The sequence below is a fragment of the Geotrypetes seraphini genome, unplaced genomic scaffold (genome assembly GCF_902459505.1).
Source record: "Geotrypetes seraphini unplaced genomic scaffold, aGeoSer1.1, whole genome shotgun sequence".
NCBI classification, from domain to species: Eukaryota; Metazoa; Chordata; class Amphibia; order Gymnophiona; family Dermophiidae; genus Geotrypetes; species Geotrypetes seraphini.
In genome coordinates this window covers 29,990-43,952 of record NW_022985863.1, presented here as the reverse complement: position 1 = coordinate 43,952, position 13,963 = coordinate 29,990, and the positions used below count along the sequence as shown (strand labels likewise).

Below are 13,963 nucleotides of genomic sequence, written 5' to 3'. Positions count from 1 at the left end.
TATTTTGACCATTTAATAGACAGTCCCTGATTGAAGAGCTTACAATCTAACTCAGACAGCCAGATTAACTCACAGATGCCCCATAAATTATGCAGTTCTGTTGCTTTAATATTATCTTTTTCACATAAAACTCTACTCCTTCTCTCTTTCATCCAGTGTGTGAGACTTAAAAGCTAACCAGTTGGCTCAGCCCAGATAGGGCATGTGATTGTGGGCAGGATGTATGAGAGGGAGGCAGGTAAATATTAAAAAGGAAAGTAAAATAGGCAGAGAGAACAGAGCGAGGCTTTGGCTTGGGCCTTTCACCGCTTTTCCTTTGGAGGTAATGTAGAGAAGGAGGGGTGAAGAGCCCCCCCCAACTCATAAATAGCTCAGGATTAATGATTAGTTTGCATGGTGGATATGTTTAATGCTTATCATGTCTAAACAGTTCTGCTCTTTGCACCTTGTGTGTTTCTGTTTCTGGGTGAATGGCCGGCTGCATTTACGCACAACCTGGGCATGCAGTGTGACACAGAGGTTAGAGCAGTGGTCTCCAACTCCAACCCTTTGCAGGGCCACATTTTGGATTTGGAGGTACTTGGAGGGCCTCAGAAAAAAAATGTCTTATTAAAGAAATGACAATTTTGCATTTGGTAAAACTCTTTATTGTTTATAAATCTTTCCTTTTGGCTGTCTTAATAATAAGAATATTGTAATTTATAGCTAAAGAGACATATGATCAAGAAACGGTTTTATTTTACTTTTGTGATTATGATAAACATACCGAGGGCCTCAAAATAGTACCTGGCGGGCCGCGAGTTTGAGGCCACTGGGTTAGAGCTGTAGCCTCAGTATTTCACTGTCTCAGGTATATTAGATAGACTATGAGCCCACCAGGACAGATAGGGAAAATGCTTGAGTACTTGAATGTAAACCGTACACCTTGTCCAGAAGGTATATCCAATCTATAATTGGTTAACATTCTTAAACTCTTGGGAAGAATGTTTGGACTTAATTAAGAATTAACTATTAAAGAAAAATTGAGATAATGGACATCAGTATGGGTCCATTACTTAGAAACGAGAGGCTGTGAGTTCGGGCAGTAACTCATAGATGACCAGCACCAGACCATAAGTCTAAATAAGAACTGCCCCGTACATCATTTAGTCCAATGTAGTGCAATTGATTTAAGTCACAAGCAAACATTCGCACCAGGGATAAGGAAAATAAAAGCTTAATAAACTCTCAAAATCAATGTGTCAAAATTGTGAAAGTGCTGAACTGAGTCTCATTGAAATTTCATAGTATCAAAGAGCATTAGAATACTAAGAAAGTTCATAGAAAAGTTAGTATTCAAAGTAAAAGTCCATGAAGAGATGTTTTCACTAATAAATACTTGGCTGAATCCTATTGAAAATTCATGCTGCCCCACAATAGTTCATATCTCCACTCGACAGAGCTCCGTTTCGACTCCTTCATCAGAAGCAGGGATTAAAGTGCTAATGCAATAAATCGCCAAAGGAACAATGTCCTGGAACCAGTCAGCGCAATCCTCCGTAGCGTGATCTAGGCCTGGGTTTTCTCCCATTGCAGGCAAGGATTCATAATTCTGATGTCTTGGGGGACAATAAGTAGGATGAATCAGAACTCCATCTCCCTGCATGCACTGGGGCAAAAGGTGGGCTGGTTCAGATAAATTATGGATTGTAATAAAGCTCACAGTGTGAGTCCTACCACCTGCTGATTGCATCTGAGCTCTGTGGGGTAATTGGAGGGGGATGGATGGGTGCAGAAAAGTGAACAAAACAGGAAGATCACACTCTGTGCATAGGTAGCTAATTCCACAACACAGTAAAATCCCTTTGTTGTAATGTAACTTCATTGTCACATCTGCTGAAAAACAATTCCTTCTATAAAATAGACCTGTCCTTGTATCATATGAAAAAGAGGCATTACCTAGTGGAGTCTTGAGAGCTTGTCACTGACTCTCTCGGATCATTTTATCCCCTCTGTATTTCAGTTCTCATTCCAGCTGTATGAGGGGGGTACTGAAAAGTTCTCAGCCCAACCATCCAGCTTCCTAAACTCTGATCATTATCCACTGAGTTATCTTATTTCCCACTGAGTTATCTGATTGAACCATATCCATGTCATTCTCTTCTTGGTTGGGCTGAGAACTTTTCAGCACCCTCTCGTATCGTGAATTCTGTGCTTCTGACTCTAGGACCCACTTTATATCCCAGGGGTAGGGAACTCCAGTCCTCGAGAGCCGTATTCCAGTCAGGTTTTCAGGATTTCCCCAATGAATATGCATGAGATCTATTTGCATGCACTGCTTTCAATGCCTATTCATTGGGGAAATCTTGAAAACCCCTGTTACATCCCATTTGAAAGAAAGCTACTTTCCTTAATCTGCCTTTCTCTGGCTGGTAGGATTTCTTTAATACATATAAGACAGCTTCTGGCAGCAGGCTGCTCTGTCTCACCACTGCTCTCTGCTCAGTTCCAGGAGGGAGATTGTAGGTCGGTTTTGGATCTCTAAAATCCCCAGTATAATACACTGTGCAATTCTAATCTACTCTTATTTATTTATTTATATTCTACACTGTTCTCATAATAGATTCTAGGTGGATAACAACAGTTAAAAATGAGGTAAATAAATCCTAATAAGTAAATAAGTGATGTGATCTGAAAGGTAAAATCAAGGACTACAAATCCCAGAATGCACTCCTTGAATGGGGTAACATGACAGCCCTGTACTCATTTGCTCTGGTATTTCTCCATTTGGTGCCTCTGGAGCAAAAATCCTAATAATTGCGATCCTTGCAACGTGTTCCACAAGGTTCTTTCTTATTTCACATATTTCTCTGTCCAGCTGAGCACTTGAGTTTCAGCAAAATAATATTCTGGATGTTTCCACAGCAGCAACACATACCATACTCTGTCAGTTCAAATTTTTACTGCGAAAATGCTGTGATAAATGGTCTGAGTTCTTTTAAAATACACCTTAACTTTAATGCTGACTAGTACTTTGGTTCCTTCCTACAGAACTGACATCAGGGGAATGTAGCCAATATGGACCAGTCAAAGCTGGCAAGTGTGTGTTTCTTGTGACTGTAGGTCCTGGAAAAAGGGTCTGTAGGTTGGTTGCATGAAGAATTTCAAAACACAAGAAAACCGTGGCAAAATGTTTAATTTATAGAGAAGAGCACTAATTTATTGGACCCTTGGGGCACTCTCGATTCATTCTACGAGAGGGTAAAATGAAAAATAACCATAAACTCGCCAGAGGAAGAGAGACGAAGGCCAGCATGGAAAGTGATTCAGATCAAAGCGTCCTGGGAAGTTCGGCTGCCTCAACCCCTTCTCCGAGTGTGGACCCTCAGAACAATCCCTTGGAGAGTAACAGCGGCAAGAGTGATCATGCTGTCGAATGTAAGGAAAGGCAGGACACGGCCAAAGAGCCCACAGATGAGGCAACCTCCGAGATCCATGTGGCACCAAAACTAGCCCTAGAGACACAGAATCTGCTGAGTAAGACCCAGGAGCTTCAGGCAACGGCCCCAAGACGCATGTTGTGGGAGGTGATATGTAAGTGATTCACTGCCTTATATTGTGCCTTGCTGTGTTTTTATTCTTTTGCATGGAACGCGAGGCAACCTTCTTGCTTCATCTCCCCGAGTCTTGCCCTTCTTCCCCAGAACCCTCTCGACTGTTTGTAGAGAAACCCCTGTACCACTGAGCTTACTGGTTCCATAATATGGTGACCCAGTAATTCAGCAGAACTGCAGCAGGCAAAGAAAACTGTCAGTAGGTAATTTACCTGATGTCTGTCACCTCACTAGAGACCATCCTCAACCTCCAGACATCTCCCTCCATCACCCTTGCCAGCACCCTCTATATCTTATGGATTCGGAGGTCTTTATGGGTAGGCACCAATCCCTCAGTCTTTCTCTTGTCCAACACCAGAAATAACAGACCAGCCATTTCTATTGCTTCTCTATATGTCACGTGACTGCACACCAGGTTCATAGGTAGAAAGGATGGATGCAGAATAGGATTGCAAACTGAGGGGGTGGGGGGGGGAGTTCTTCAAGGGAGATCAGCAGCTGGACAGACGTTTAGTTACTCACACTTTCCAAATCCAAACTAAATTCAGCTGCAGGAGGTAATTCCCTGCCCCAGAGAGCTTATAACCTCTTTGTACCTGAGATCACAAGGAGTATTGGTGGAGAAAATGGATTTGAATTCCAGCTTCCCTGACTCTCAGCTTGCTGAGCTAAGCGTTAGACTGCTCCTTCCCCCAAACCCCTTTCCTTGCCCCAGAAACCTTTACCTTAAATAAAGAGCTAAACCAAGGCCTAATCACAGCCATGGCAGTTTCAGTGTATGCTTCTCCCATAGGCTTTATTCCCTTCTGATATCCATATGAGGAATAGGAACTGGGAAAGGGGTGAGGTGATGGGGGGATAACTGATGGGATAAGGACTTCTTATGTGATGACAGCTACTGTGTTAACATTTGGTCAGCTTTCCTTGTCTGCTGCACTACTGGATCACCATATTATGGTCCCAGGCTCCTTTTAACCTTGCTAACAGCCACCACCATGATTTGCTCTTGGACAGGTCCTCGACTGCAAGAGTTTAACAAGAGAAAGAAGACTGTGAAGGGTGTGTGACTAAGCAAGGATTTTAAAAAGTTGGCAACTCATGCAAAAAATATTTTTCAAATTATTGTCTCTTTGACTGGTAGCAAAATCTGAGGCATTTTTCCCACATTGGCTACTGCAGATACGTCATCCTCCCCCATTGGATTGAAGCAGAACTTAGAGCCCTCCCCAAGGCCTTATCAGGGTCCACTTCTCTTCCTAAAGTATCAAAATGCCCCATTAATGGACCACACACTTTCTTGACTTGGAGGACACAGTTCCTTTAAGTATGGGAACCTCGGTAGTTGGGTGAGTGAAAATCTCTTCTTTTTCAGGTCACTATGAGAGAAAGTACTGGGACAGATTGATCATTCTTACTGCCATTCTCCTGATTGTACTTTGTGGAATTGTCTTGGCACTTTATCTGCGTAAGTAATTTGGGCTGGAATAGAGGTTCCACTGAACTCCTGTTGCCACTCTGTTTTTAAACATAAAGCACAACGCAAATAATCTTCGTGTAAAAGTTGGCAGAGAATTTGGGGAGTGGGGGCAAGACAAGATGACTCCCATCTTTGTTCATAACCGCACCACAGAGAGCTGTGGTCTCCATGAGGTCCCCATTCCTCAGGAATTCTCCTGCTCACTTGCCAGCCATTGTGAGAGAGGGTGAACAGATGCTACATCTATAAGTTTTAGAGCGCATCAGTGTCGCCTCTCTCTGATGTCACTTCCGGGGAGTCAGAAAGGAGCAGAGGGGTAGAGAAGAGGGCGGGGGCGGGGCAACCCTCCTCCCCCAGGTGCCACTTACCCTCGCTACGCCACTGGCCTGAGGAGAGGTTTGGGACCCAGTGGAATCAATGCATGAAAAATAATTTGATAGTGAGGCACCAACAAACTGAGTATGTGCTTTAACGTTTTCTGAAAACGATTTTTCTTAAGAGCTGTCAATGAACTATTGCTGTATTGTGATTTTTCATTGGAAAGTTTCAACTTATATTCATGTTAATTAGCATTCATTTATATTAACATCTGAATGGTATTTATCCACTGTATATATTTGAATTAAATTCGATTGGAAGAGCACAGCCACCCTGGTGTTTGACGGAAGAATTAACTTTATTTATCATCTGTTATGGTGTATGAGACACATTTTGTTGAATGTACTTTTGGTTCACTACCACACCTTAAAAATCTGAGTCAATTTAATGGGCATTAACTACAAACCAGGATGCTACAAATTTTTTATATAAGCCCAAAAAAAAAGTCTGAAAATTGGGGGAAAAGTCCCCAAAATTTGCTTGAAATTCTTTTCTGTGCACATCCCTAGTTAGACTTATGACTCCCCCACCATGGCTTTCCATCGAAGACATTTGTACAAGTGGGTGCTTTCCGTTCCGGAGCCCTCCCCACAATCTGACCAGCTTCTCGCCGCTTCTCAAAAAAAGCACACTGGCTTCCAGTTTCCCACAGAATATCTTATAAAATGTGTCTATTAACCCTTAAATGCCTTTTTCATAAAGCCCCGGCCTTCATCAATAGACTCTTAATTCTTTATGCCCCTACAAGGATTCTCAGGTGTAACGATCAGCATTTACTTACAGTTGCCTCTCTCAAGGTTATCAATACGCGCCGACAATACATATTCTCTGTAACTTAAGAATTGCCGCTGCTGGGTCAGACTAGTGGTCCATCATGTCCAGCAGTCCACTCCCACGGCGGCCCTTAGGTCAAAGACCAGTGCCCTGAGTCCAGCCTTACCTGTATACGTTCTGGTTCAGCAGGAACTTGTCTAACTTTGTCTTGAACGGTTCCACAACTGTGGAATTCTCTCCCTATTCACCTACGGAAAGAACACATGTTAGACCAATTTAAGAGTAAGTTGAAATGCTTTCTTTTTAAAGATGCCTTCAACTGCTAGAATCATTCCTTAGGGTCTGCCCTGTGACTTTCTTTCTTTTAATGTCACCCTCCCTTTTTGTCTTTAAAAATATTGTATTTCTTTTCCTCTTTCCTCACAATGTGTAAGTCTTGTTTGTGGATATACGTGGAGTGTTTTGTCGCCCTGAAAGTTGTATTGATTTTAGATATGTACATCGCTTTGAAGTTTGATTAAGCGATCCATCAAATTTTAAATAAACTTGGAAACTTATACTGCAAATTATTAAGTATGACCTGGCAGTACAGGTAAGGAATTTTGTTTTGTTTTGGAGGTTTTTTTCATGTGTTTTTCATTTTGTAGAAACCAGTCCTGCTGCAAAACAATCTCTCTCATGGGAACCTTGCCCCACTGATGAGTGGGTGTATTACAGGAAGCGCTGCTACTACCATAACCTGAACGGAACAGACTGGAACAGCAGTCAGAACTTCTGTGCAGAGTATGGGGCTACCCTCGCGGTCATCCACATGGAAGAAGACCTGGTGAGGGCACAGACTTGGCATCATTTTCTATAGCAATAACAGGGCCTTCTGGGATTCTAAGATCACAACAGGGCTAAACCTCCTTTTATCTACTAGAACAGTATTTCTCAACTTCTTCAAGCCAAGAACCCCCTAAGGGCCTCTTCTACTAAACCGCGCTAACAGTTTTAGTGCCGGGAGCCGTGCTGAAAGATCCGTACTGCTCCCGACGCTCATAGAGTTCTTATCAGTGTCGAGAGCAGCTCGGGCCATTCAGCGCGGTTTAGTAGAAGAGGGGGTAAGTCTAACAAATATCAAGAAAGTACCCCCACCCAAGTTGCAGGAGCAACTGGGGTTTTAGAAGAGGAAAAAGAGAGGGCACAGAGAGGGAGCATCTCTAATGGATCCAAGACCTTACAATTGTTTTCTTAGTGCTGCTTCAATGATGGGAGTGGCACACTTCTGTTGTAACATTACCTGGAAAAGTGAAAAATGTCAAAGATCCAGTTAGTGCCAAATGATTTTAGGGACACAAAAGCTCGACCTTTGGGAACAGGACTGAGACTGCCAACACGCTTCACAAGGGTCACTTACGGTTCTGCATGAGTTTTAAGACCGTTAGGTGCTTTCTGAGGACAGGACCCAGGTATGTTTCGATAAAAAGAGGGGTGGGCTCTGTAGAAGGTCCTAAGTTTGACTCCCAGATCAGGGATGATGTTCCCTTGGTTGTCTATATTCACAGCCCCCGAGTCATTGCACAATGGTGACACTTAGTGTCTTGATTTAGGACCCAAATCGCAGTGCTTCAGAAGGAGCTCTAGTCTAGTGCACACTCTCTGCCTCAGCACAGAACTAAAGCAGTTGGGGAAGGATAGAAAGCAGGGGATGTCTCATGGTAGCAGCTCTCAGCTCTAAATGAGCTGGAAACCACAGGACCAGGAACAAACTGCCAGGTCTAAGACAAAGGAATTCCTATAATAGGAACATATGACTAGCCACAGTGCGTCAGATCAATGATCCATCAAGCCCAGTACCCTGTCCTCATAGTGGCCAATCCAGGTCCCTAGTACCTGGCCAAAACCCAAGGAGTAGAAACATTCCATGCTACCGATCCAAGGCAAGCAGTGGCTTCCCCCATGTCTTTCTCAATAACAGCCTATGGACTTTTCCTCCAGAAACTTGACGAAATCTTTCTTAAAACCAGCTACGCTATCCGCTCTTACCACAACCTCTGGCCATGCGTTCCAGAGCTTAACTATTTTCTGACTGAAAAAATATTTCCTTTTGGTTTTAAAAGTATAATGCTTGATGTTAGCCTAGAAGAAGATGGCCCGGCTCACGGACCGTACATGCCCAGTGTGGTTACTACATCCCTAAACTAGGCACCATTTCCAACAGGCGAGAGAACGCTGGGAACACTGAATTTTATTTTATATATATATATATATATTTACAGATTTTAGAGAACACAAATCTGTTTAGCCGTAACAAAATGAACCACTTTTAATTCAACTGCTAGAACCTATTTCATTAGGAAAAATTGCTGTTTGAGCCAGTAAGACAAGAGTTATGTGGAACAGACATACAGTTCTTCTGCCACATAAAATGTTTTGGTTTTTTTAAATCATTCAGGATTCCATATCAAAGATTTGTAAAATAGATTGTTGGATTGGACTGCACAAGACAGACGAAGGACTCCAGTGGGTTGATGGCACACCCTATAACAGCAGTCTGTAAGTGTTTTTATAACTGTAGCATAATTTCTTTATATACAGAAAGCACTGTTGGATTAGAACTTCTTTATAGCCAGACCTTTCGCAATAACAGCCCAAAGTCAGCTCCATTCTGGTACAACAGGTATTTCCTGTCCCCAGACAGTTCACAATCTAATTTTGTACATGAGCAAAGGAGGGTTAAGCAGGATTTGAACTGGGCTTTCCTGGTCATACACATGGAGGGGCATAATCAAAACATACGTCGAAGTTGCCCAAATTCAGCAGAGGGAAAATGCCCATTTTCGAAAAATGCGTCTAGAATATTTGTTTTTCAAAAATCGTCTATCTGGACGTCCAGGCTATTGTTCATCCAGACCACCAGGACGTCTATCTTTATACATTTTCGACCAAAATTTCATCCAAGTCCCAAACGTCAGAACAAGACCATTTGGCCACCCAGACATGGAAACAGAGCAGTGGGGACCTTAGAGGGCACTGCTGTGAACTTCACAAAAAGGTGCCACATAAACATCTCACCAGAACTCCTATAGGTTATGGTGAGCCCCCCCAAACCCACCTTTTTACCCCACTAGCCCTTATGGCTGCAGGTAGCACCTATATGGCAGTACAGTAGGGTTTTGGGTGGGCGCATATGTTTTACCATAAATGTAGTGGTTAGTGGCTTATGGGCCTGGGTCCTCCTATGGTTCACTAGCCCACCCCCCAGGCTATTTAAAGGTATGTACTTTTTTATTCTGCTCTTTGTGGCGGGGTGAGGGGGTCAGTGAACACTGGGGGGGCTCTTTACTTTGTCTCTGTAGTAGTTATCTGGTCACATTGGATACCTTTTTGGCACTTCTACCTGTTTTCACATCGTCTAACTCACAACGTTTAAGTTTTATCCAGGATGTCGAGTAAGTCTAGGTCAGCTCCCATCCCGCCCTGGCCACTCCTTCAGATACATCCCTTTCAGCTCTGGGCGCACAGCTGCATTCAGAGGCATAAAAGGTCCCTTGACATGTCCAGAAAGTCGGTTTGCTCATTGGCAACTTGGGCAGGTTTTTAGATGTGTTTAAGATTTGAGTATGAGCCCCTTAGCATTCTGGCTCAAGTGCTGGTCACGTATGCATCGTGACTCCCAACAGATCTGGAAATTCTTCTAACATTTGCTGATTGTTCATTTCCAAATGAGTATGAAAGTTTACTGTACATGTCCTGTCAAAGGCCCCGATTCACTAAAGTTGGCGATCATCGCTAAACTGGCTTTCAATGAATCAATTGCTGTTTAAAAATCAGCCAGAGAATCGGTCAACAGCGATTGAGTCGCTATCTTTAGTGAATTAGGGCCAAAGTATCGAACTTTTCCCATCAGGTGCTATATACATGCGCATAGAACCAGCCCAACCATTGTGTAAGACAACTAGGCCCCCTAGGTGACTTTTCAGCCTAGTACCCCCTTCAGTTAAAAATCAGTCCTTTAGTCCATCTCCCCTTCACCAATCCAATAAAAATGCAGACTCGGACATGCTGCCCTAGGCAACTGTGGCATAATACATTGGGGGAAAATCACTGTTTGAGCCATTGTTATGTTAATCAGATTTTCTATTCCGCCTTTACTTATGTTTCGACCAGCGATGCTTGCTGTCCAGTCAGTCGCCTTATGCAAGGATGCTATGCAAAGTAACATTACTCATGGTCCCTGGGTACTTTTTGGACTCTCTTAGGTTCAAGGTGCGTGGACAAGGAGAATGTACCTATGTGAAATCAAATACTGTCTACGTTGCCGACTGTCAACTACCCCGGCCCTTTGTCTGTAAGATGAAGCCATACCAAGCTGCTATGCGACATGAAGACCTTCATTAATGTGGCCCCACCCTCTCTAGAAACATCTCTTCACAATACTCCCTGGATACTTTAATTTTGTTTTTTTTGCTGCCAAAAAATAAAAATTGTATATAATTTTATAAAAGAGACCCAGGATATTGTCTATTTTGCAATTTCATAGATAGGGTGAGGGTAGTGAACATGTACATCTCTCTGTGGCATAATGTATTGGGAAATAATCACTGTTTGAGCCATTGTTATATTAATCAGATTTTCTATTTCGCCTTTACTTATTCAGCTCAAGGTCAGATTATATTACAAGATGCTGGATCAGTTACCCAGGAAGTTACAATGGACAATTTGACACAGATATTCAATAGAGTTGAAAGTACAGGTAGATCAGTACAATTAGGTCATAGTTACAAGTTGAAGTAGGTCATTTTTGACTCAGGAGTTGCATTAGAGTTTGCAAACGGGCTTTCAGTTACCATTTCAATTACTTCCGGGTTGGCTCCATCTTGGTACAGAAATGCTTTAAAAAGTTTTCTGAACCTCGCAAGATCGTAGTGTAAGTGGTAGTCGGTTCCAGCACTTTGCTAATTGATATTGGATGGAGAAGGTCATTTGCCTGGGAGCGAATACCAAGGGCTTAAGCAGATGAATGCCGATTATGTTGAGATAATGATTTGCTAGTAAATATTTGCAGGAAATTCTCGGAGAAGCTCATTTTGATCAGGATGCAGGAGGTCTATTTAATCTGCGTTAAAGAGTGGTTCTCAAACCACTCTTGGACTTGGAGGTTTTCAGTATATGCATTAAAGAAATTTGCATATAATGGAGACTGTGTTGAGAAACACTGCTGCACACAACCCAACATCAGTTCCCCATCTTTCCCCTTAATCCTTTTCCCACTTCTGGCCTTCACATTTGGCCTAGAGACTGATTCAGAACACTGCCTCATTTTTGACTAAAATTACCCCTTTCTATCAACAACTCCACTGGCTGCCAGAGTTCGGTTTAAGTGTTCTTGAATTTGTTACAAAGCAGTTTTCAGGATGCTACCAGATTACCTTGCCTCTAAGTTTCCTTTGAACTTTTCTAATAAGAGTACACATAGAATAAATCTATTTAATTACCTTCTCTAAAGTCATGTCAATATAAGAAGTTTTTTCGACAGAATTTTATCATTCCAGGCCACTAAACTGAATATATGGCTTGGAAAACCTATACTTGAGGCTACTTATTTTGATTTTAGAAAACCATTAAAGACATGCCTGTTTGACGTTTACATTTTAGTTGTGATACTGTTTTAACTTCTTGCTTTTTAATTGATGTATTCTTTTTTATCGACTGTCTTATGTATTTTATATACATTGACTGTATGTATCTTTTCTGTTGTGAACCGCTTTGAACTTTTGGTATAGCGGTATATCAATAATAATAAAATGTTAAGCACGCATGCGCACTCAAAGTCGTGGTCCCTGTTCCGTCGCGACGGCACGAGTGCGCATGCGTGCTTAACGTCACAGTCTCCTTTTTTTCAAGCCGCTGCTAGCGACGCGCCGGAGCTGGACCCCCCGTTGACCCTCAGTCTCCTTTTTTTCAAGCCGCTGCTAGCGGCGCGTTGGAGCTGGACCCCCCGTTGACCCTCCCACCGCTACAAGGCTGACAAACCCGGCAGGAGCAGCGGCGTCGCAGGCACACTAAACGCTGCTTCGGGTCTTCTACTGGCCTAATTTCCTCTGCCGTTTCCCTGATGCTGCTCAGGGGGATGGGAGGCAGGCAGGCTGGCATGGGGGGGGTTTCAATGGAAGGGTTATGGGAGGCAACGGAGGGGGTGGGGGGTTTTCAATGGAAGGCAGGCTGGCATCGGAGGGGGGGGAGGAAGGAGGCACTGGGGGCACTAAGGACATAGAAAGGGGCACTATGGACATAGGAAGGAGGCACAGGGAGATTCACAGACAGAAAAAATGACAGACAGGCAGCATGCAAGGAGAGAGAAACAAAGAAAAAAATACCCAGACAGACAGACATCTACTCTAGTACCCGTTAATGTAACGGGCTTAAAGACTAGTAAAAAAATAAATTATTATTAATGCACTGACCTCTATTTCTCTGCCAGACCCCATTATCCTTCTCTCTGATTCTGACTGATTACCCCTAAAGCTTTCTTAGATGCCCAGTGCAGCTACATCATTATAAAGGCGTTGTAGCTAAGTGGCCTCTGGCTATTTAGGACCTACTGTTACTAATCCTTTAATTAAAAATTATACAACAGAATGACAAGTCAGGGATCTACTGTACTGTGTACAGATGTAGTCAGTCATCATGTGAGAAAGAAGGATCTGAAAAGACCAGAGGCAATTTTTCCAGGTAAAACTGTGACTGGATTGTTACTGTAAAAATATTTACCAGTTTTGCAAACTCTTGTATGAGGTATGTAGATTTTATGAATGTTATTTGCACCTAGAATTTTATGGAGAAATTAGGTCTTTACCTGCTAATTTTTTTCTTTTAGTCTCTCCAGACTGGCACAGAAACTGATGTGTTTATGCTCATCTGTCAACAGGTGGAGACTGAGACACTATCCTTTGAGATCAGTACAAGTGGGCTGTGCAGTCCCTTTTATAATCAGTCCTTTTGAACAGACCAGGCATATGTTTTCAGATTCATTGTACACTGCCTTGAACTGTGCCTATGCGGTATATCAAATATTTTAATAAACTTGACACTATTGACGTCAATCGCTCCTCCTAAACTTACTTGCTCCACTTCATCACTGACGCTGAAACCGTGGATTGAAGACAAAGTTGTATTTTATTTTTCTTTCCAGCTTATGATTTATCTTTAATCTTATCTATTGTTTTGCCTTTTGTCTTTGTTTTGTTCTATTTCTATCATTTAAATCTCTCCAGAATTCTACTGTTCAACGGCTCCCCCTTCTGCTTCTATTCATTTCTCTCCTCTCTTCTACCTTCCAAAGTATTTAGATCAATGCTGTCTTGTTAAAATGTTTATTTTATTTTTATTTTTCCTCTAACTCTACTTTTCACTTCTCTATTACCCTCCAGGTACTTTAGTTAGATTGTGAGCCTTCGGGACAGTAAGGGAATTTTTCAAGTACCTTTCTTATTTCTAATCTTAATGTATATTTTCTGTAAACCGCTTAGAACCTAACGGATGTAGCGGTATATAAGAAATAAATTATATTACATTACTATTCCAGAACCTACGACCCCCATATACTCATGGAGAAGACATAAGCCTAGAACAAGAACCTTTCCCCAAAAACGTCCCATGGTTCGCCAGCTAAACCAGATGAACCAATGCCACTGCCTTTGTAACTCCCCAACAACCAAACATCCGCAGAAAAAAAACGTGGAGGGGCATAATAAAA

The 13,963-nt window shown here is 42.4% G+C and overlaps 1 protein-coding gene across 4 annotated transcripts; it reads left to right on the top strand.

The window, feature by feature from the left end:
• The first annotated feature begins 203 nt into the window (after positions 1-203).
• LOC117352436 (C-type lectin domain family 2 member L-like) lies at positions 204-13,347 on the top strand. Of its 4 annotated transcripts, none has more exons than XM_033928938.1 (6): positions 204-322; positions 3,031-3,573; positions 4,966-5,058; positions 6,870-7,048; positions 8,660-8,760; positions 13,136-13,347. In XM_033928938.1, the coding sequence occupies exons 2-6, from the start codon at positions 3,246-3,248 to the stop codon at positions 13,284-13,286; spliced, it is 852 nt and encodes a 283-aa protein (XP_033784829.1). In that variant the 5' UTR covers positions 204-322; positions 3,031-3,245; the 3' UTR covers positions 13,287-13,347. The 4 variants fall into 4 exon arrangements, with proteins under 4 accessions (XP_033784829.1, XP_033784827.1, XP_033784830.1 ...); XM_033928936.1 differs by having other exon boundaries at positions 13,085-13,347; XM_033928939.1 differs by lacking the exon at positions 13,136-13,347 and adding an exon at positions 10,467-12,283.
• Positions 13,348-13,963: the final 616 nt, after the last annotated feature.

What these genes read in the sequence shown, in the direction of transcription:
- LOC117352436 (XM_033928936.1), top strand. Translation starts at nt 3,246, where the DNA reads ATGAAAAATAACCATAAACTCGCCAGAGGAAGAGAGACGAAGGCCAGC. An exon ending in CATGTTGTGGGAGGTGATAT is followed by an intron (nt 3,574 to 4,965) that starts GTAAGTGATTCA and finishes CTTCTTTTTCAG; the next exon opens with GTCACTATGAGAGAAAGTAC. An exon ending in TCCACATGGAAGAAGACCTG is followed by an intron (nt 7,049 to 8,659) that starts GTGAGGGCACAG and finishes TAAATCATTCAG; the next exon opens with GATTCCATATCAAAGATTTG.